Source organism: Panulirus ornatus, chromosome 32 (assembly GCF_036320965.1).
Source record: "Panulirus ornatus isolate Po-2019 chromosome 32, ASM3632096v1, whole genome shotgun sequence".
Lineage (NCBI taxonomy): Eukaryota > Metazoa > Arthropoda > Malacostraca > Decapoda > Palinuridae > Panulirus > Panulirus ornatus.
In genome coordinates this window covers 25,847,900-25,870,991 of record NC_092255.1, presented here as the reverse complement: position 1 = coordinate 25,870,991, position 23,092 = coordinate 25,847,900, and the positions used below count along the sequence as shown (strand labels likewise).

Genomic DNA, 23,092 nt, shown 5'->3' with positions numbered 1-23,092 from the left:
AAAACGGTGTATCCTGGCATTTAGTATTCTGCATGGAAATCTTTATTGCTGATATTCTAACCAACCTTGGGCTATAGGAGCTGTGGTTTCGGTGCATTATTACATGACAGCTAGAGACTGAGTGTTAACGAATGTGGCCGTTGTTGTCTTTTCCTAGTGCTACCTCGTGCACATGCGGGGGTAGGGGGTTGTTATTTCATGTGTGGCGGGGTGGCGATGGGAATGAATAAAGGCAGACAGTATGAATTATATACATGTGTATATATGTATATGTCTGTGTGTGTATATGTATGTATACGTTGAGATGTATAGGTATGTATATTTACGTGTGTGGACATGTATGTATATACATGTGTATGTGGGTTGGTTTGGCCATTCTTTCGTCTGTTTCCTTGCGCTACCTCACTAACGCGGGAGACAGCAACAAAGCAAAATAAATGATGAATATAAAAATGTATGTATAGAGAGAAGTGGCTCTTTGTGTGCCCGTACTGTTAGTAAGATTGCATAATACACATAATGGTCTTAGCTCTGCATCCTTGCCTGACAGAATTGAGTTGAAAAGCAGTTTAACTCAGAAATTCTCCCAGGATGGCTTCAAAACTTGATCTTTTTCCCTTATTCTACAATGTTGATTCACTTACCCTCTTCTGTGAATATTATTTTGGTTTTCTTCCGTGAGCTGTGGCCACCCCCTTGAGGGAGTTCCAGGTGGGAACAGGCCTCAGATATACAGATAGATAGAGCTGGCTGCTTGTGTGTCCCCACCTCTAGGTAGACCACACATTACTCAGCAAGTTGCTGCATCACGTGATTATTGTGTGGCTGTTGGCAAGTTAAGGGTGTGCCATTTTGATAACTGTTTCTTTCTCAACACCCCAAAGCTTTGAAACTCTCAGCCCTCTCATGTCTTTCCATGTAAGTATGACCTGAGACATTATAAAAGTTTTTTACTTCTTAAAAATTCATGAATACTTTCCCTTGTTTCTTCTTTTTCCCTTCTGTTAATCTCCTTATATTTTAAGTAAGGACCCAGTCTTGATGTGGACTCATGTCTGTGATTGAAGCTTCCAATGTATATTTATAAATGTAAAAAAAATTAGCATTCTACTGTCATAAAATTACTGTGTCGCCACTGGTAACTCAAGGGTGGCTCATTGTGACATCTGTTCTGGAAACAGTCTTGGGATGCAGGAGCCTCTGAAAAGGAGAACTTGGGTCACACCATGATTCTTTTATAGGAAGGGTTTCTGGGGCAATTACAAAGAGAGAAATAAACACTTTTCTGTATATTATCTTGGTTTTTGCTTCAGAGAGGTGGCTCCTTGTGTGTCCCAGCCATTAGTGAGACCATGTAATAGTCAACAAGATACTGTGTAACAAAAGTATTGTGTGTCTGCTGGCAACTCCAGGGTGGGCCATTGTGATATCTGTTTCTTTCTCCACACCACAAACTTCTGGAACTCTTTACCTTCTCATGTCTTTTTTAATATCGATGATCTACTTAGTTCTTCCAGATGGACTTTTCACTTCCTCCAAGATGTTTATAATATTTTTTCTCTTGCTATTTCTCCCTCCCTTTATCCAGTCTCATATTTCAATTATGGTATAGCCTTAATGTGGACTTTTATAGAAACTGGAGTTTCCAAAAGAAAAAATATGTGGAGCTGGAATTTTTTACATTATTTTTCATCCAGTTATATATGACAGGTAGGGAGTGAACTTGAGCAAATGAGGCCATTTCTTCCTCTGTTACTGCAGGTGCTGCTTCACTAACTCAGGAAATGGTGAACATGAATTTGAAAAAAAATTTGATTGTTTCTCCCTCCCTCTAACAGATTTCATACTTCACATAAGATATGGCCTCTTTATGGACTCCTGCTGTAACATTCCATTTGAAAAAAATATATATGTATATATTTTTTCATACTATTCGCCATTTCCTGCATTAGCGAGGTAGCGTTAAGAACAGAGGACTGAGCCTTTAAGGGAATATCCTCACTTGGCCCCCTCCTCTGTTCCTTCTTTTGGAAAACTAAAAATGAGAGGGGGATTTCCAGCCCCCTGCTCCCATATATATATAAAGCTTCTAGTTATATAATCCTCCAAGTTTTCAGACTTGCTGAAAATTCCATGACAGAAAAGGAATCTTGATAGACAAGAGTAACACATAATTGTATTCATAAAAATTTAATACAGTAATTACAGTTTACTCAGAACATCAACTATTTTCACCACTGAATACTGCCACTTTTTCAGTGGTTTATAACAATGATATGTGATTCTCTTGAGAATTTTTTTATTGGTAACAACCTGACACAGATTTACCACATAGTTTTCAAGTTACACATATCTGATAAATATATGTGTAAGGGGGTGGGTGCTAATAATATGCACTGTACTTACGATGAAGCATTTTAAAAATTCTCAGTGAAACTTTGTACAAGTACAAAGGAAAGAATGTTGTTATCACAGGAAAGTTAACATAAAAATTCCCTTTAGTACAATGGCAAACATATAATGACATAATAAATATCTTTTTGGCAGAAAGACTTCTTAGACTGATAGAAGTGTGCTTGATTAAATTTGCCCTTCATGATCCATTAAAAAAAATTAATTTTTGTTAATAAATCAATATATTTTTTTTTTTAAAGTCCTGTTGTAATATCTGAATTGCCTAGGTATACTAGAAACACACTAAGGTGTTGAGAACATTGTAACAGCACATTATTTCCTGAAGTTAGGCAAACACTTACACAAGGGCATATTTACTGATATTTACTTCATATCTATGACATTCATCTTTATATTGAGAACCATATATTTCAAAATGATTGCAGTAAATATCAAAGGACACAGCTGTTTCAATGTGTAATTTATATGAGATATATTTCAGCCAAATAAATACACGTATCTCTTAACACACACACACACACACACACACACACACACACACACACACACACACACACACACACACACTCACTCTCTCTCTCTCTCTCTCTCTCTCTCTATCTCTCATACTATCTCTTTTTCCTGTATCTTGACTCATCTCTTCACTTTCCTTTTCTCTTTTCCTCTGTCTTCTTGTCTCTCTCCCTTCCTTTCCCTCCCTCTCACTTATTTTCATTCTTTACTTACAAATTTACAGAATTTTCTTGAAACCAGTGCACAACATATTGATTTAACTTGTATTCTTATACCTAAATTACTTCAAGTAACACCTTAATACTGTTTTCTCAGTAATCATAAATGGAATAGCATTGCATGCTGAATGAGATATTTGTGGAATGTTATGAAAGCTTAAACTGCTAGATGAATCTTATGGTGAGTTTTGGTGAGATGAATGAACATAAAGCCTGTAATAGACATCATTGGAAGTGATACACAAAATTGTTGACTGACATGAACAGCTTAGTTTGGACCATAGAGTTGGCTGAAGAGTGAAGTATGGGGATTCCAGTTTGTGGAAAAAAGTGGTTGTAAACATATTCATTACATGTGACATAGGGCTTTCACTCTCATGAAGGAATGTGTTTATGAAGAATTTAGTTTTATTTTGAAACAATGAAATCTAAACCATAATCTGGTTTTCAAAATCCAATATTAACTTCTTATTTAAGTCCTGGAAAGTGATAATACACAGCCTCATTGCATATCAATAAGTTGTCTCTACTTTCCAGTAGGATATAAAAAAAAAGGCTGCCATTGAAGGTTTCTTATGTTTTTACAGTTATATATGAACATGGTTTCATACAGTTTTATCTTTACAGTTCTTATTAAATGGTTACTTTCAATTTCTTCGTTCAGACATTCTTATTTTATCTTTGTGTGTTCTTAGTACATTCCCTTTCTTTTTGGAAGAAAACAATTGCAGAGTTAATAAATATGAACAAATCAGTTACAAGAATTTTTTATATGAAACATTAACTTGCGCGAAGGATAAAGTATATCTCGGGAAAGCCTCATGTGCCATAATATGCATTGTATGTATGCATACACACAATTTATGTACATAGAAAGGGGAGTTCATATTATTTCTCCGCAAAGCTTGTTTGTCTTATATACCATTCAATTACTGTTGAAATATTTTTCTATATCTTTTTTGAGGGTTCTCTTTTCTAGTTTGGTGTGTCTTTGAGTTGAGTGGTTCCTCTCAGTTTCAGAGAATTGCTCATTATTTAAGACTAACAGATGTCAAAGCTTAGAGGTAGAGAATATGTCTCCCTTTCTACTACCCTCATCCAACATGGGCAAGTCTGTGGTTGCTATGTTCTCCTATTGTTCATCTACCCTGCTTCCAGCACAGCCATTGCTGCCCTTGAACCTTCTCTTGCAGTTTTATGTTTGGAAGACAGAAGGTTGGATGTAGATATGAATGCAATTTTTAAGTTCCTGAATCAACTCAGTAAAGGTGATTCTGAGCAAATCTTTGGAGTTAGAGGGAGCAATTTAGCTGGAAAGCACAAGAAAATCTGAGGAAGCATGATGGAAGGGTGTTACAAAATAGATAAAGAGGTAAATACATTGACAATCAAAAGCTTCAGATACTTGCACGGATGTAATGAATGCAAGACTGGAGAAATGAGGCCCGATGAGGGTAGTATTGTACTTATTGCCTATAAATATGAATGGATAGTATCATGTAGGTTTTATGCACACACACACACACAGACACACCTAGGGTAGGGCCCACATGGGCTCAAATCCTCAGCACTGCAGAGCAGTTGGACCACAACCAATCCCAACTTCTCATCTTCCTCTTGGAATTGATTGATAGATGAGTACCTGGCTTAGGATGGGATGTGCATGTAAACACACACAGGAGTAAAGACAGGAACATATTCAAGGTTAAGAGACAGAGTAATATCAGTGCAAAACTTTTTCCCCATAAAATACAAACAGTAATCACAGTTGAGAGTTGACATCATCTCTATCCTGTCACCAAATGCCCATGTTAGGAGAAAAATAAAGGAGACATACTGTCTTCTGGGAAATTCCAGTGTAGCTTTCAATTATATGGATAAGGAAATATTTAGCCAGCTGTTCATATCGTACATATGACCCAAATTAGAATTTGCCTCACAAGTTTGATCACTGCACCTAAATAAGCACAAAAGGCTAATAAAGAAGGTCCAGAGGAGAACAATAAAGATAGTACCTGAATTAAGATAGCCAACTTACAGGGAAAGGCTAAAGACTTGAAATTTTTCCACCTTGGAAGAAAAAAGAGTGAGGGTTGGCCTAATCACAACCTTTAAAATGTTAAAGCAGACTGATGATATGGATGGTAAACATTTCTTCAAGAGATGTAGGGATAGAGCAACTAGAGGATATAACATGAAATTAATCAAGAATCTTGTTTAAAAAGAAAGGAGATGCAAAGAAGTACTTTTATAGTAGAGTGATGGATGAATGGGTATGGTTTTGCAGACAGCATACAGAAATTTAAGTTGTATGATTAAGAATGTTCAGGTGATGGGACCTCATGAGAGTAAAACTTCCTACCCATAGAGTACAAATAGTTAATTACTAATTACTTCTTACTCTCACACACATGCCTTAATGTCTTTGTAAAAACTCCGTACTGCTTCCAGTAGCTTTCCTTCCATACCATATATTTATAATGTACTCAACATAAACTCCTCTGGACTGCTTCTGCAATTGTGATTGTGGCAGGGAAAATAGCTACCTCCAAAGGAAAAGGAATAAATGGTACAGTATACAATGAGATATAAGTGAAGCCTTTAACAGTGTGGACAAACGACTTATAATATAAATTTGTACTAATAGGCATGCCTTAGATCAGAGAAAGGATACTGTGTAACTTTCTAAACCAGCACACTGCAGAAATCATCATCAGCAACGTCACCCAAATACTCTATTTAGCAGGATATCTCCAGGCAGCATCCAATCATGAACACAATTCATAACTTACACAGCTTACATTCCCTAACCAGTTGATGCCCTGAGCATGGATATCTTCTATGCAATGATGCCACTCAAATAGCAGTCTTAAACAACTAACTATCAGAATATATTCATTTAGTAGTCAGAAGCAACCAGACTAAACAGACTTGAAAAGGACTTGAAGATAGATAGATTTATCATAGCAAAAGGAAGAATAAAACCCATCAACATTACCATACCATAGCGTACAAGAGGAGCTGTAGAATCTTGGGTCACACTGACATTAAGGAAACCCTTACTAGTCTGTAAAGATTCTGGCACCTTCCAGAGAACCAAACCTACATCTAGTCAAGGCCATGATCATACCTGCACTCACTTATTCACCTATACCAATGTTCCTTGCCTCTAAATTATGAATGCTGAAGTTACAGAGGATACAAAATAAGGCTCTGCAATTCATCCATCACAAATGAAAAATACTCCTACACTAAAACCACCATAGAACAGAGATTCTGAAGCCAACGATGATATAAACCATAGACAAATCTGAGATTTCAACAACAGTACACACATGAAGTACCCTTGGTTCCTTAAAAGCCCCAAAGCACTCAGGAAGGCTCCAACTATCCATCACTGTACACAATAAAAATGTTTAGCTTAGCAAATCAAAAATCAAACGATACAACATGAATATGTACACAGCCCCAGTCTGCTGATATATAAATAAGGGACCAAAAGTACACATCCATATAATTACCGATACGAATCAAAAACCTTACACCTAAACACACCTCAATCATCTTTTCCATTTAAAACTGCCCCTTCCCCTGTCCTACCTCTTCTTCCTCTCCTCTGTAAAAAAAAGTAGACTACCAACTTGTAGGAAACAGTCTTTAGGACCCTTAAGGTAGACATTAGACATAGTTTGTTAAGAGGGAACAATGTTAGAAGAGTTGTCATGAAGGAAATCCATAACCTGACCAATGTCAGAAATGCATTCAATTACTGTGCATAACAGAGACATTCAGAAAAATATTAATCACATTTGTCAGACTTAAGTAAAAATATGCATAAAAAATCTAGTCTACATATTTAAAGAAGCATTTAGAGATTCAAGATAAAGGTCAAAACAGGCAACAAAAACTATACCTGAATTTAAGGATTTGAGCTACAGAGAGAGAACAGCAGCTCTAGACTTAACTGTGTTAGAGGACAAGGTCATAAGGAAACATGGTGACAGCTTTTCAGTTCCTGGATTTGATGAAGCTGATACTGAGCAATTCCTTAAAAATGAATGGAAAGATTAAAAAAGAAAAGGACATAAAACTGTGCAAAAGAGAGAGTCAGTAAAGGTTAAAGAAAACATGTCTATAGAAGCATTGTTGTGGACAAATGGAACAAGAAAAGTGGAGCTGATAAATGCAGTGAGATATGAAAGATAAAATTTTAGATAGTACCAGGAGGTAGAGAAATGGTGCCCCACAAATGTACAACGTACATTGTAATCACAAATAGATATAAAGAAGTACTTCCTTCATATTGCCTGTGTTGTAGGTGATAAAGAGAGGCAGAAGCAGGGGGCTAGAAAACTTCTTTTATTTCAGTTTGTAAAAGTTGGGACAGAAGAAGCAAAGTAAAGAGTGCTCATCCTCCTGAAAGGTTTAGAATACAGTATCTCAATGTGTTTGGATGTAACCAAGATGAAAAGAGACAGCTAGTATGTTTGAAGGAAGAAACCTGGATGTTGTAACTTTGAGTGAAACAAGCTCAAAGGTAGGAGGTGAATAAGACTGTGAAAGCTTAGGGCTTGAACATGCTGGAGGTTGAAAGGTGCAGATGGGTTACAGTGAATTGGAGCAATATACAGAAAGTAACATGCTAAAAGTGGACTAAACTAGGGCTTATTAAGCAGTCATGGGGAAACCATGCAAAGGTCTGTTGGACCTGGTTGTGGCTAGAATGCTGTGGTTATGGTGCTTTACACATGACAGCTTGAGGATGGATGTGAAAGAATGAAGCCTTTTCATCATCTGTCCCTGGCACTACCTCGCTGACACAGGAAATGGAGAACAATTATGAAAGAAAAAGTAAACTTACATCTATACATTTTACTATAATGTAAGGCCCTTTATAATGTCACCCTGGGTAATGATGTTTCACTTTAATGGCCTCTATCAGTTAAAGAACCAATTCAGTCAGTCATGAGGTCATGCTTTGAAGTCATTAAAATTATGCAGTTGGGAAACCAAAAGTTGTTATTTATAGTTATAATTCCCAATCATGAGTCAACGCACCCAAGTGACAGGAGTGAGGCTAATACTAGCTAGAAATCACATTACACTTTAACCCTTTAGCTGCAAGGGTTGATGGCAGTTGAGACTGTGTTATTTGACTTGTCAAGGTCATTAGAAAAAAAAAAGTGCCACTTTGCTGGAGCATGCCCAAAGCATGCCTGAATTCTTATCAGCTGTATGTACACTATTTCATGAAAATGTTGTTGGGATGTTATGATTATGATTTTGGGATACTCTTGTCCAGTCTTTTGTCTTATTTTGTATATCATTTACTGATAGGTAATTGGTATGATATTTTTCATATTTCAATAAGAAAAATATTATTTTTAACCATCTGATATTATTTCCTGGCAATTTTATTGCCATCTGTGGACACTTCATGGTCCTTTCAGAATACAAAAGTAGTAAAGAAGCCAAAATATCAATTTCCATTTTAATGGAGAAATGACATCATTTGGGAACTGCCAAACGGACAAAGTGTTCCATGAAATTAATGCTTCTGAACCATTCAGATGCTGCTGAATGAGCAGTATATATGGTAGAGTACTTGGCTTACCTCCCATGACCATAAGAACAAAACATGGTAATGTCAAAACAAATATAACAGGCTTTCCAGCTTATTGAAGAAGCAGTCCCTTTTTTCAACAAAGATGATTCAAGGGGAATCGACAGTTCCCAATTTGTTAGATCGATGGCTAATAGCCATTCATCCCTCCATCTCAACCCACTGCTGTATTTGACTATGAGTGGTGATATTTTTTTTTTTTTTCAAAAATGTTTGCCATTTTCCACATGAGTGAGGTAGCCCTAGGAACAAAGAAATAGCTTCAGTCACTTACATCCATTATTTTGAAATAACATCTGTATATGTGCATAAGAAACAAAGGGAAGGGAGAGACTAAGGAGGAAATGGAAGGAAAGAGTGAGAAATGCTTTGAAGGCTCAAGGCCTGAACATGCAGGAAGTTGCAAAGCAAGCATAGGACAGAGCAAATTGGAGAGATGTCGTTTACAAGGAATGACATGCTGTTAATAGGCTGAACCAGGGCATGTGCAAAGGTTGGAGAAAACCATGGAAAGGTGTGTTAGGCCTGATTGTGGATAAGGGGCTCTGGTTTTGGTGCATTTTGCATGATAGAGAATGGATGCAAGTGAATGAGGCCATTTCTTTGTCTGTTCTTTGCATTACCTCACCCATACATGAAATGGTGATGATGTATGAAAAAAAAACTTTGCATATACTATACTATATGGTATATCACTTTCTTTTGCCTTGGGTTACAGAAAAACTGTAGAAAGTATTCCATAGTTAGGTTCCAAGGACTGTAAGTAGCCTTAAATTGTTGATTCCAATTGGGAAAAATGGATGTGTATAAAGTCATTTCACTTTGAGCCACCCTTTCCAGGAAAGCAATAATGACAATAACTGGGGCACCCCCTCCCTGTGTATCTGTTTCACTTTTCCCTCTTTCCTTGGGCACAGATTAATTTTTATTACATTCCTCCTACACTTAATTCAAACTTTTATACATTCATTATCTTTTACCTTAACTCTCATATATGAGGAGTGGATCAAGTCCATACATACACATTAGAAGGAAGTGAAAGGAGAACCTAGGGTCCCAAGTCCCATACTAAAAAGGGCAAGGATACTCCATTCCCTAAGAGCAAACTTGCAACCCTGCTTCTTCACGCTTACAAAATTAAAGAAAGCTCCTATTATTCATAAAGCAACTATTCCTTCATGTCTTTAACAGTCTATTGTTTAGGGGTAGTCAGTATATGGGTAATAATTTTATTTTCTTTACCAAACAATTTTTTGAGAAATGTAGACTGTTACTGTAGAGGTCTTAAAAAGGATGATGAACAGAGATTGAGCTCAGTGAAAAGAAAACTTGCTACCTTAAGTAGGTAAAGTAGTGAGATTTGTGGCAGAATGTAAATTTGATGAAAGAGCTTAGTAGACAAAAGTAATTTACTGTATTCATGTGAATACTAAATGAGATGAATGAAATTAGGCCTATCTCATAATTATGAAACGGGTGGCATTTCCTGTAACCCATTTTTAGAAATTTTAATAGAAATAAGGTTGATATCCAGTCAATAGTTAATGTTTTCTCAAGCTAAAACTTACAAAATTAGGCTGAGATTTACACCAAGATGATTCGTTAGTTACAAAGAGTAAATTATTATCTTTACAATTTGGAACAAGTATATAAAGAAGGGCTGCTGTGTACTCTTCTGTAGTCACTATGTTTACAATTTTTTTTTTTTATTGAAATTAGACTGGCATTTTTCAATGTGAACCTGTGTGGTGGGCAACACTGCTTAATTTAGGGTACCAAGCTTAATTGTGCAGGTATTACCCCTCATGCAGAACTAATCTCAGTGACTGTCCTACTTAAGTGTAACCACTTATATGGAAAATCATTCCTCTGTGTATATATAAAAAGTAAGCTGAGCTTCAACATTTTCTATGTATAATATATTTTGATACTTCACAAACTAAAATAAGAAATATGTATTTCAAATAAATCCTTCCCTCATCCTATGGTATGAAAACCAGCATTCTTCAACAAATGGAAAAAGCAGAGAAATTTCATTTTCATGATAAATAAGGCATAATATACTCCATCTAAATTCAAATAGTTTTCTTAGGCATACCATCTCAGTGTTTTCGAATGAAAATCCTATTAATACAGCTTTACATATAAAGCACCTATTTCATGACTACATATAACTGATAAAATTTGGCAACATCATTAATTCTCATTTCATATTCAGAGGAGTCATAAATGACAAATATGTTTAACGTTTCTGAAACTATCATCATTGTTACAGTTTAAATAAAGCAGAGCATTGTTTACCTGATATTTTTGATGTAATCAACTTTACTTAGTTGTTTTTATTCTAAGAAGCTGAGCTATATATACCTTACATGAGGATAAAAGACAAAGCAATTCAAGTGAAACTTTTGAAACTATAACAAAAGGGAAAAGGAGCAAGTTATGATTTACACATGAAAAAACTTTGCAGTTTTCATAAACCTAGGTCTATGCCCACTTTTGCTGAATTGTTTTAATAAGTAATAAAATCAACATGTACATATAGCGAACCTACCGATATAAAAGTACAATTTTACAACAAAATATCCATATCAGAAATCAAATGTCCAGTACTCATAAAAACCCATTTATGCATTTGAATGTGTGTTGTAAAATATTCTAAATTAGCATGTAAAGTAAAAATTTGAATTTAGAATAATCCTATTTTGTGTACATATGGATCAAATGACATGAAAATTTTAACTGATTACCAATGTCTAAAAATGTAGCATTTCTTGTAGGCATCTCAGGTAACCTGCTCATCAGCACTGTGGGTGTGAGAAAGTGGGTGATGGTGTGTGGGTGCTGATGCCATGGTTGGTGCTGAAGTTGAAGGCCCTTCAACCTGCCCATTTGAGACACTGTTACTGCTAGACCCACAAAGTTGACCTCGTACACTTGATAATGTTTCTATTACCTGAAAAATATGACTTCAGGTAAAGTACAAAACAGTTGTTTGTTGATATGTTGGCTTGTCTTACATTTGCACATATGAAAATACTATGAAATTTTGAAAAAAATGAAAAACTGAATGCTGAGATTGAGAAAAGAAGAATAACATTTTAGGAAGACTGCATGAGCAGGAGGGAGGCCTGCACAAAAGGCACCCCCACTTAGGCTTATAGAAGAATTATAACAATTACATCTAATTGAAGGTTTGTTGAATGTGTTTGATGATAGAGTGGCAGATATAGGGTGTTTTGGTTGAGGAAGTGTGCGAAGTGAGAGTGTCATAGAGAATGGTTTAGTAGAGAAGAGGTAGTGAAAGCTTTGCGAAGGATGAAAGCCAGCAAGGTGGTGGGTTTGAATGGTACTGCAGTGGAATTTATTAAAAAAGGGGGTGACTGTGTTGTTGATTGGTTGGTAAGGATATTCAATGTATGTATAGATCGTGGTGAAGTGCCTGAGGATTGGCGGAATGCATAGATAGTGCCAGTGTTGTTGCAAAGACAAAGGGGATAAAGGTGAGTGTTCAGATGACAAAGGCATAGGTTTGTTGAGTACTCTTGGGAAATTATATGGGAAGGTATTGATTGAGAGGGTGAAGGCATGTACAGAACATCAGATTGGGGAAGAGCAGTGTGGTTTCAGAAGTGGTAGAGGATGTGTGGATCAGGTGTTTGCTTTGAAGAATGTATGTGAGAAATACTTGTATGTAGCATTTATGGATCTGGAGAAGGCATATGACAGGGTTGATAGAGATGCTCTGTGAAAGGTTTTAAGAGTATATGATGTGGGAGGAAAGTTGCTAGAAGCAGTGAAAAGTTTTTACCAAGGATGTAAGGCATGTGTATGAGTAGGAAGAGAGGAGAGTGACTGGTTCTCAGTGAATGTCAGTTTGCAGCAGGGGTGTGTGATGTCCCCATGGTTGTTTAATTTGTTTATGGATGGGGTGGTTAGGGAGATAAATGCAAGAGTTTTGAAGAGAGGGGCGAGTATGCAGTCTGTTCTGGATGAGAGGGCCTGGGAAGTGAGTCAGTTGTGGTTTGCTGATGATACAGCTCTGGTGGCAGATTCTGGAGAGAAACTGCAGAAGTTGGTGACTGAGTTTAGAAAAGTGTGTGAAAGGAGAAAGTTGAGAGTAAATGTGAATAAGAGGAACGTTATTATATTAGGTTTAGTAGGGTTGAGGGATAAGTTAATTGGGATGTAAGTTTGAATCGAGAAAAATTGGAGGAAGTGAAGATATCTGGAAGTGGACTTAACAGCGGATGGAACCATGGAAATGGAAGTGAGTCACAGGGTGTAGGAGGGGGCAAAGGTTCTGGGAGTGATGAAGAATGTGTGGTAGGAGAGAACGTTATCTCGGAGAACAAAAATGGGCATGTTTGAAGGTATTGTAGTTCCAACAATGTTATATGGTTGCGAAGCATGGGCTATAGATAGGGTTGTATGGGGGAGGGTGGATATGTTGGAAATGAGATGTTTATGGACAATATGTGGTGTGAGGTGGTTTGATCGAGTAAGTAATGAAAGGGTAAGAGAGATGTGTGGCAGTAAAAAGAGTGTGATTGAGAGAGCAGAAGAGGGTGTGTCAATATGATTTGGACACATGGAGAGAATAAGTGAGGAAAGATTGACAAAGAGGATATATGTGTCCGAGGTGGAGGGAATGAGGAGAAGTGGGAGACCAAATTGGAGATGGAAAGATAGAGTGAAAAAGATTTTGAGCAATCGGGGCCTGAACATGCAGGAGGGTGAAAGACGTGCAAGAAATAGAGTGAATTGGAATGATGTGGTATACCAGGGTCGACGTGCTGTCAATGGATTGAACCAGGGCATGTGAAGCATCTGGGGTAAACCATGGAAAGTTTTGTGGGGCCTGGATGTGGAAAGGGAGCTGTGGTTTTGGTGCATTATACATGAGAGCTAGAGTCTGAGTGTGAATTAATGTGGCCTTTGTTGTCTTTTCCTAGCGCTACCTCGCGCACATGATGGGGGAGGGGGTTGTTATTTCATGTGTGGCGGGGTGGCGATGGGAATGAAGAAAGGCAGACAGTATGAATTATGTATGTGTATAAATGTATATATCTGTGTGTGTATATATATGTATACGTTGAGATGTATAGGTATGTATATACATGTGTATGTGGGTGAGTTGGGCCATTTCTTTCGTCTGTTTCCTTGCGCTACCTCGCTAACGCGGGAGACAGCGACAAAGCAAAATAATATATATAAGTGTATATGAGTGGATGGGCAAGTCTTCCATCTGTTTCCTGGCACTACCTCGCTGACGCGGTAAACAGCAATTAAGTATAATATAGATACGTCTAATTTTTTCTGTATGAAACCATGGTGTGTACTTTCTTTTACTTATTATGTTAAACATGCTCAACTATCTTTTTTTTCTTTTTCCTCTTCTTCACACTGTGATGAAGTTTTTTGACAATACCTGCTAAGTAAGATTTAAATGGCCATTAATCCTTTTTTTTTTTCTTTACAATTTCAAGTGCTGTTAAAAAATTCAACATATGTGTAAGAACTTTTGAAATCCAGATTCCTAAAAGAGGTTAAAAGGCAAGTTTCCCTCTAAAACTCCTATAATTCTCCTCTTTTCTTTCTTTATCTGTTTTTCTTTTCTATATGTTTCATTCAAGGTCTTGCCTCAGTGAGCCGAGATTGGGACCTTCAAAATAGAAAAAATGTACTTGTGTAAGCGTATGATTGATCATCTAAGCTGATAAAGAGATAAATTCTCCATTCTACATTCTTACAGTGTGTCAAGAACACAAAAATTTCACTGCATAGAATAACCACCTTACTTTTATAAACACCATAATTTGAACTTCTTAAGCTTTGCTTGGGAGATATTGATAAACATTAACAAATTTAATAACTTACTAGTATGGGGTAACAACCTGTAAAGTAAGAAAAAGGGCAGCTATGGCTTCAAGTATTAACCATCAAAATCTGAGATAACCATAACTGGGTGGTACTTCCTAATGTCATTTGGAGAAGGGATTCAAATTTTACCAATGAATTCTCTGAGCTCATGTTAATGTAAGCTGACTATAAGTACTTTAGAAATGAGACATATGTAAATACTGACATGTATTTGTATATTTTCAGTAGATTTAAACTAAAGAGAGCTATAAAGCAATCTGTATCTCTAACAGTTTTCTGTATGAGGTACAAATAGTTCACCTTATATTTTTTTTTACTCTGAAAGACTGATAAGCACTGTACTAATAATTTTACTGATAGAGAGGAAGAAATGTAAGCAGTATGTATTCTGAACAACTTTCAATGATACAAACTGTTGGATGTTTTGTATGAGATGAGCTAACCTCACTAATGCCATCAAGTGCTGTTTTAAGGGTGAGATCTGGTTGCACTTGGAGCTGTGCTAGACGTGTCTTCAGCGAAGCAGTGTGGTGTGAAAGATTCATAGCACACCCAAGACACACTGCAGACAAGTCTTCAACACTCAAACCCTGAAATATTGCCAAAGTAGCAATAGAAAATCAAAGTGCATTTGCGTACTACATACATTCAAATAATATGTCAAATGTCAGAAGCTGGAACACTCATGACTGGGAAAACATCCATTGTCAGCAAAAGGTGATGTCCCAATCAGTATACTAGTCTTCCTCCCTTACATATCCTATTTACATTTTTGCTACTCAAGATTCACCATAACTAACCCACATTTGAAAAGAGTAAATAATACTAATGGAATTCATATAAAAGCTTTTGAACAATGCATACCAAGATACTGAAACTAAAGTCAACATACAAATTAGGAAGGTGGAAGCCCTCCAACCCATTTGTTTTCAACAGATTGAACAACTGTTTTGTGCTGTCTGAAAGTGAAGAAAATAACTGTTACAGTGATTAATAAATGATTCCAAAAAGAATATGTCAAATGTTAACCTGTATACTACTACATCTCTGATGCCCTCTCCCTCTGGGAATTCCCATCAAGGTGATGGCCACAGCTAAAGAGTTTCCATTTATCCCTGTCCTTACATGCCTCCCTCACTTACACCAGCCCAAGTATTCTTCCACCAGTTCGCTCTGTCTAACACTCGTCCACTCTCTTTCCCCAGGTCACAGTTGGTCTTTCTCTAATACCAACCCCTTTACTCATACAATCATACACTATCCTTGTAAACTTCCTACCTTGCATTTTTTCCACATGCACAAGCCACCTAAAAGTATTAAATTTCACCCAATCTACTACTACACAATTCATTTCCTATCATTCCAGATCTTTCATACACCCCTTCATTTCCTTCTTCGTTGCATATAGTCATACCACATGCTCCTTTCAAATAGCTCATTTCCACAGCCTGGATTCTTGACCCCTATGACTCATTAAACATCCATGGTGACATCACCTTGAACCACTCAACTCCTCTACCTACATGCACACATGCCTTACTCTTGATAAAGACTTCCCTTTGCTTTAATAGTTCTCCTTCAACGAAACAAAATATCACCTTCTACAAAACATCTCCATAAACCCTGTCATATGCTTTCTACACATCCATTAATGCCACATACAAATCCTTCTGTTCCTCTAAATATTTCTCACACTAATTCTTTAAAACAAACACCTGATCCACACATCCTCTCCCAGTCCTGAAACCACATTATTCTTCCCTAATCTGATGCTCTGTACTTGCCACCATTCTTTCAATCACCACTCTTCCATACAACTTATCAGGTACACTCCATGAACTTATACCCCTCTAAATTGAACACTAACCTTTGCCCCCCCCCCTTATTGCAACTAAGACAGGTGGGAGTGGGGGATTGGAAACCCTTTCCTTCTTGTACGCATTTCAGTTTCTAAAAGATGGAAAAGGAGTCAAGCAAGAAAGCTCATCCTCCTCAAAGGCTTAGGCTGAGGTGTCTGAATATGTTTGAACGTAACTAAGATGAGAAGAGAGATATAGATTGTACATTTGAGAAAAGGAACCCAGATTTTCTAGCTCTCAGTGAAACAAAGCTCAAGGGTAAGGGACAAGAGTAATTTTGTAATGTCTTAGTGATAAAGATAGGGGTTCGAACATATGGAGAGGATAAATAAGATGATTATAAGGTTTCCCCTCTCCCTTATTCCTCCATCTCTAGCAATATACCTTCCAAGTCATCCTTTCCATAAGTCCAAACCATTTCAGCACACCCTCTTTCTACCATACCTTTCTCTTACCCTAACATTGCTTATTCAATCAGTCCATCTCATACCACATATTGTCCTCAAGCATTTCATTTCCAACACATCCACCTTTTTCTTTACTCTTTTGCCTAAAGCCCACACCTAGATTCCAAACAGCACTGATGGGACTACTATACAATCAAGCATACCCATTTTTGCCTGTAGACAAAAACCTTTCTTTTCACCCCATTTCTCAGTGCACCCCGAACCTTTGCCCCTTAACCCAGCATATGGCTCTTTTCAGCTCCTGTGGTTCCAGTTGTTGCCATATCCATTCCCAGATATCTAAAGCACTCCATTTTTCTCCAAGTTCTCTCCACTTAGGCTCACACTCCACATATAACCTGTCTCTCTTCACTGCTAAACCTAATAACCTCGCTTTTATTCACAATAACTCTCAACTTTCTTTCCACTACAGCTGTGACATTAGCAAAGAACATCTGGCTATACCCCCATCCCACACACACACACACACACACACACACACACACACACACACACACACACACACACACACACACACAAACACACTGCATACCCACTCTTCTCTCCAAGACCTTTGCATGCACTTCCCTCACCATCCCATTCCTGAACAATTAGACAGTTATGGTGACATTGCATACCCCAACTACAGATCCACCTTTACTCTGAACCAGTCACCCTCCTCTGTTTCCACACACACATGCCTTACTCTCCCAGTAAAAACTCTTTACAGATTCTATGAACTTTCCTCCCACATAATATTTTTACATCTTCCATGGAGCATCTCTGTCATGTGATTTCTCCAGATCCATAAATGCCACATACAAGTCCAATCCCCCCCTTTTTTTCTTAAGTATTTCTAATGTTCTTCAAAGTAAAAATACCTGGTTCACACATCCCTGAACACTCCTGAAGCTTCACTACTCCTCCCCAATTTGAAAGTCTGTGCATGCCACCACCCTTTCAAACATCACTCCCATATAACTTACCATGAACATCAACAGATTTATATCACTTTAATTTGAACATCCACTTTTGTCTCCCTTGCTTTTATATAATGGCACTATACAAGCATTCCACCAATCCTCAGACACCTCAACATGAGCCATACATACCCTGAAAATCTTAACAAACCAATCAACAACACAATAAGAAATTCAACTGCAATCCCATCCACTATAGCCACTTTGCTGCACTTCATCTTGAGCAAGGTTTTCACCCCCTCTACTCTTTATATCAACCCACTTTTCATGGTTCTCTCACTATTATCGAACAAATCTAATGAACCTTTCAAAATATTTATTCCATCTTTTCTCCACCTTACTCCTGCCTGTTACTGGTATATAAAGCAGGTGTAAAAAAGCTAAAATTTCTAACCTCTGAGTCATGTTCTTCAGATGCCTTTCTTTCAGAGACTTCCTCCTCTTCACTCTCATCTGATGATGGAGCAACTGGGTATTGCCCAGATGTTGGTCCTTGTGCCATTCTCTGACCTCTGGTACTTACTGGTGCTGACTTAGTCCTCACAACAGCCAACTCTTTCATTGCTGGTGTAGATGCAGATATCTTTGCATTTTGTCCTTGTGACGCCACAAAAGCCACTGTCAAAATGTAATAATTTTTAGTACTATATAGGAAGACAGATTTTACCATCATTTCTCTACATCAATGTAGCTAAAAGCTTATGATCAAAGAAGGTAGAGAGAGATAGCAGGTCGTGCTGATGATATGAATAGGAGAATTATGCTGAAAGTAAATGCAAACAAAAGGAAAAAATTCTAGATTTGAAAGAGGGGATGTCAATGTGAAACATCAGTTTGAACGGTAAAGACCTGGAACATGTCATTGAGTTTAGGTATTTGGGAGTGAAGTTCATTAAGGATGGTACTGGGCAAGCTTATGCTGACAGGCGAGTCTTGCAATGGAGAAAAATTGGAAATACCCTTAAAGTTGAAGGGAAAGGAAAGAAATTGTGTGTAAAGCAAAAAAGTTTCCATGAAGGATTACTTATCCCAACTCTGAAGACTTGATATGAAAATATAGTATCCAGTTATTGTAAATAAAAAAGTTTCCATGAAGGATTACCTATCCCAACTCCGAAGACTTGATATGAAAATATAGTATCCAGTTATTGTAAATAAAAATTATCATAAAGAAAGAAATAGATAACGAAAAGAAAAAGGTAAAAAGGTCAGCAGTGTGAAAAAAAATATATAACCCATGAATGAAAGCTTTTTAAGATGGTATGGCCCATAAGGATGCATGGCAGATGATAGGCAGTCCAAGAATATATATATGACTATACATGAAGGTACAAGAAGAGTAGACTGCAGAAGAAAATGATATTCGAAGAGAATTAAAAGTTTAATGCTGTAAGATTTGTCAAGTGCAGACACCAGATGAATGATCTTTTAATATGTGCACTGGAGTAATATAGTAGAAGTATTTACATTGAATTTTTTTCTATTAAGAAGGCTGTCCAGACCACCTGTTTTTCTTTATACACCTACTAGAAGCACTGGCATGCATTGATGATCTCCTTACATACTTTAAGGCTGACATCTTAGCATATCCATGACAATTGCCAAGGCTGCTTTCCAGTGGGTGAATGACAGACAAATTCTTCATGATTAAGTAATGACAAATGGGTTTAGTTTCATCATTCTCCCCTTGTCACTCTCCCAGTGCAGTTTGCTCTTGTTCAAGCTGCATCAGCTCCTCACTGGAAAGATCTCTGTGAGACTCCATCAACTCCAGCATGTCACATTCTTTGACTTCTTCAGAGTCGAAATCTTTAGCAAGGACCACACTCTTACTCTGAATGTCTGGAAGTGTTTCCTCAAAACCAATAAAGCCAGAGCTTTAACAAGACACGTCAATGTGGTTGACATGACTTCCCCCCAAGAATGAGAAATGTTTTCTATGCAATTTATGATGCTGAAGAGTTGCAAGAAGTAATAAGCCAATTTGACTATAACACTTTGATCCATTGGCTGAACCCACAGCACCATGTTCTTGGGAAGAAGCTCAACTTTTACATGTTTGGATATGTCCCTAAAATTCACTGGATGGAATGGAGCATTATCAGGAGGACCAACCTTGTGAACAATGTTGTTCTTTGTGCATTATTTTCTGATGGGTGTGTGTGTGTCATGGTTCACTGAACCTTCATGATAAAGCACTAAATTACAGGGAGATGGGATTTGGAGGAGCACTTCAGAGATCTTGGCATTTCTAATGGTATACTAACTAGAAGAGTTTTTCATGAAACACTTGTGTCACCTGCAGCACAGCATAAACCAGAAGTGAAACCAGGCTGGACCTTTTCATACATGACATAGAAATGAACCTAGAGTTATGGATCTTTTGCCACTCATTTCTGTAAATGCTAGGGAACAATTATATAAATTTTCATGGCCAAAGGTGAAAAGTTTCTTCAATTATGGGTGAACCCTCTAATGTCATAACCAAGTTAAATTAAATTCCACATTAAACCTTTTTGGAGTAGCATAAAAATCAAAATATTTATGGATCTTTTGCCATTCATTTCTGTAGATTTTGTTTCGTTAATTTCCAGGATAAACCCTCTCATAAGTGGTATAACATAGGTCAAATCCAAATGAGAATTAAGTGGCTTGTGCCATGCAGTTCATATGATATTGGAAATAAAATTTAATAAGTACCTGTTTCAAAGTTTTTAAGTTGTTACCAAGACTAACAGAGTGTTACTCCCACTGAATGATGACAGACTATTGGAAAAATAAAGAAAACAATCCATAATTGTATGCCATGCTATACAGGTGATACAGTAAGGATTATGCTTAAAATCGCCTAAAGCAATGCAACCCAGATGAAGAGTAAGATGGCCCTTGATAACACTTAAACCCTTCAGCCATCTTTTCCTCAGTGAAAGTAAAGGTTCTGTTTGCATACATTTCCAAAACAACCCAGTTCCATCAAAACTTATTGTGGGTTCTAACAATCTTCTGAAATATTTTTAGGAAGTGGAGGAAGTGAAGTGTTTTAGATATCTGGGAGTGGATCTGTCAGCGGATGGAACCATGGAAGCGGAAGTGGATCATAGGGTGGGGGAGGGGGCGAAAATTTTGGGAGCCTTGAAAAATGTGTGGAAGTCGAGAACATTATCTCGGAAAGCAAAAATGGGTATGTTTGAAGGAATAGTGGTTCCAACAATGTTGTATGGTTGCGAGGCGTGGGCTATGGATAGAGTTGTGCGCAGGAGGATGGATGTGCTGGAAATGAGATGTTTGAGGAAAATGTGTGGTGTGAGGTGGTTTGATCGAGTAAGTAACGTAAGGGTAAGAGAGATGTGTGGAAATAAAAAGAGCGTGGTTGAGAGAGCAGAAGAGGGTGTTTTGAAATGGTTTGGGCACATGGAGAGAATGAGTGAGGAAAGATTGACCAAGAGGATATATGTGTCGGAGGTGGAGGGAACGAGGAGAAGAGGGAGACCAAATTGGAGGTGGAAAGATGGAGTGAAAAAGATTTTGTGTGATCGGGGCCTGAACATGCAGGAGGGTGAAAGGAGGGCAAGGAATAGAGTGAGTTGGAGCGATGTGGTATACAGGGGTTGACGTGCTGTCAGTGGATTGAATCAAGGCATGTGAGGCGTCTGGGGTAAACCATGGAAAGCTGTGTAGGTATGTATATTTGCGTGTGTGGACGTGTGTATGTACATGTGTATGGGGGGGGGTTGGGCCATTTCTTTTGTCTGTTTCCTTGCGCTACCTCGCAAACGCGGGAGACAGCGACAAAGTATAAAAAAAAAAAAAAAAAAAAAAAAATAGGTACTGAGATAATTCTTGGGATTATAAGTGTCAGTGCCTAAAGGCTTATTTAATGTGCATTCTTCATCTTTTGATGACTCTTATAAAACTGTCCCTATTGTCACATGACAATTTAAAGCTTCTAACCTAAACCTATGTTTGAAATCCTAACTTTTGTATATTTTAACCAATTATCCACAGATATCATTAGCAGCCTACCACTGCAGCTGAAAAAAATCATGTATCTCAGTTACCCACAAACATCAAAGAGAAATCATTTAGATGTGATGCCACCATATGTATATGCTTAATGTTGTAGCTAGTTTCAGAATTAGATAAACAACATGTGTGATATTAGTGTTGATATTTTCTTAGCAAAGAAAGTTATTTGTTCATCAACTCATAAATCTGTCTGTGTAAATTGCATGTAAACAAGTAAAAATTTGTAAATGACACTTAAGAAATACATATATCTGATGTGAATTCACACCTTGAAAAATATCATAAACTATGTAACGTAACAGGTGTATAAAGAATGTAAGCAAGCATGAAAAATATATTGTGAAATTATTTAAATAAGGAAGATCTGTGATTTGAGTGTGGGCCCTTACCCATCCGGTCAGCACCCTCCCACACCAGCATAAAGGAAAGGATACTAAATTTTATTGGTGTTTTCTTTAATGAAGTATAGTACAGACAGTCTAAAAGCAATTTTTTTTTTCACATATGGGGATGAACCAGGAAGGAAATATTACTAGTCAGACGTTGATACTGTACATGCTGCATCTTAGATCTCACAACTTAGATCAGCTAGCAACAAAAGCTTCCACCTCAAAAGTCTTACCCCATTTTTGTTGTAATTCCTTAAACAAACTCTTTGCCTTTTCCTGTATTACCGACATGCCTATGGCAGCATTCTGACCTTCCCTGGTATTTCCAACATGCTTGGAGCATTGTTCTATTGGTTTTGATCCTTGATATATACACTTAACAGTTTTTCCATGTTCTCCACAATGCCACTACCATTGAGATGATTTAGAGGCAGAGGTGTCACAGACTGAGCATCAGTTTCAATTTTGTCCTTGTTCCCACAATTTATACACACTATTGAAAGTGCTGGACCAGAACTTTGGTGAAGTAAGCTGAATTCTTGGTTGCCTCAATGTGTTGTAAAACATTGTTTCACTTCCAAACTAATGTTTTGTCTTGGATTCTGCACTAATGCATTCCTTATTACTCAGTGAACATTTGGAACTCATTTGGGGTGAGATGGATTACCGGAAAATGTTAAATCAAGGAAAATAAAATTCCCAAGTACAAACATGTTCACTATTTGGGAAAAAAACAAACT

At 37.3% G+C, this 23,092-nt stretch overlaps 1 protein-coding gene and 1 long non-coding RNA gene across 2 annotated transcripts in view; one reads left to right on the top strand and one right to left on the bottom strand.

Annotated features, from left to right (window-relative positions):
* Positions 1 to 2,164: 2,164 nt before the first annotated feature.
* Positions 2,165 to 23,092, bottom strand: part of TBC1D5 (TBC1 domain family member 5) — an 84,808-nt gene continuing 63,880 nt past the window's right edge. The window contains exons 16-18 of the mRNA XM_071681267.1: positions 18,332 to 18,555; positions 15,096 to 15,242; positions 2,165 to 11,725 (exon numbers count right to left, since the gene is read on the bottom strand). Coding sequence (XP_071537368.1) covers positions 11,555 to 11,725; positions 15,096 to 15,242; positions 18,332 to 18,555 — 542 coding nt within the window. The 3' untranslated portion in view covers positions 2,165 to 11,554. The remainder of the gene's footprint in view (positions 11,726 to 15,095; positions 15,243 to 18,331; positions 18,556 to 23,092) is intronic.
* On the top strand, positions 11,554 to 22,320 carry LOC139759202 (uncharacterized). Its single transcript, XR_011715015.1, has 2 exons — positions 11,554 to 11,744; positions 21,943 to 22,320. It is a non-coding gene; the product is annotated as an uncharacterized lncRNA (long non-coding RNA).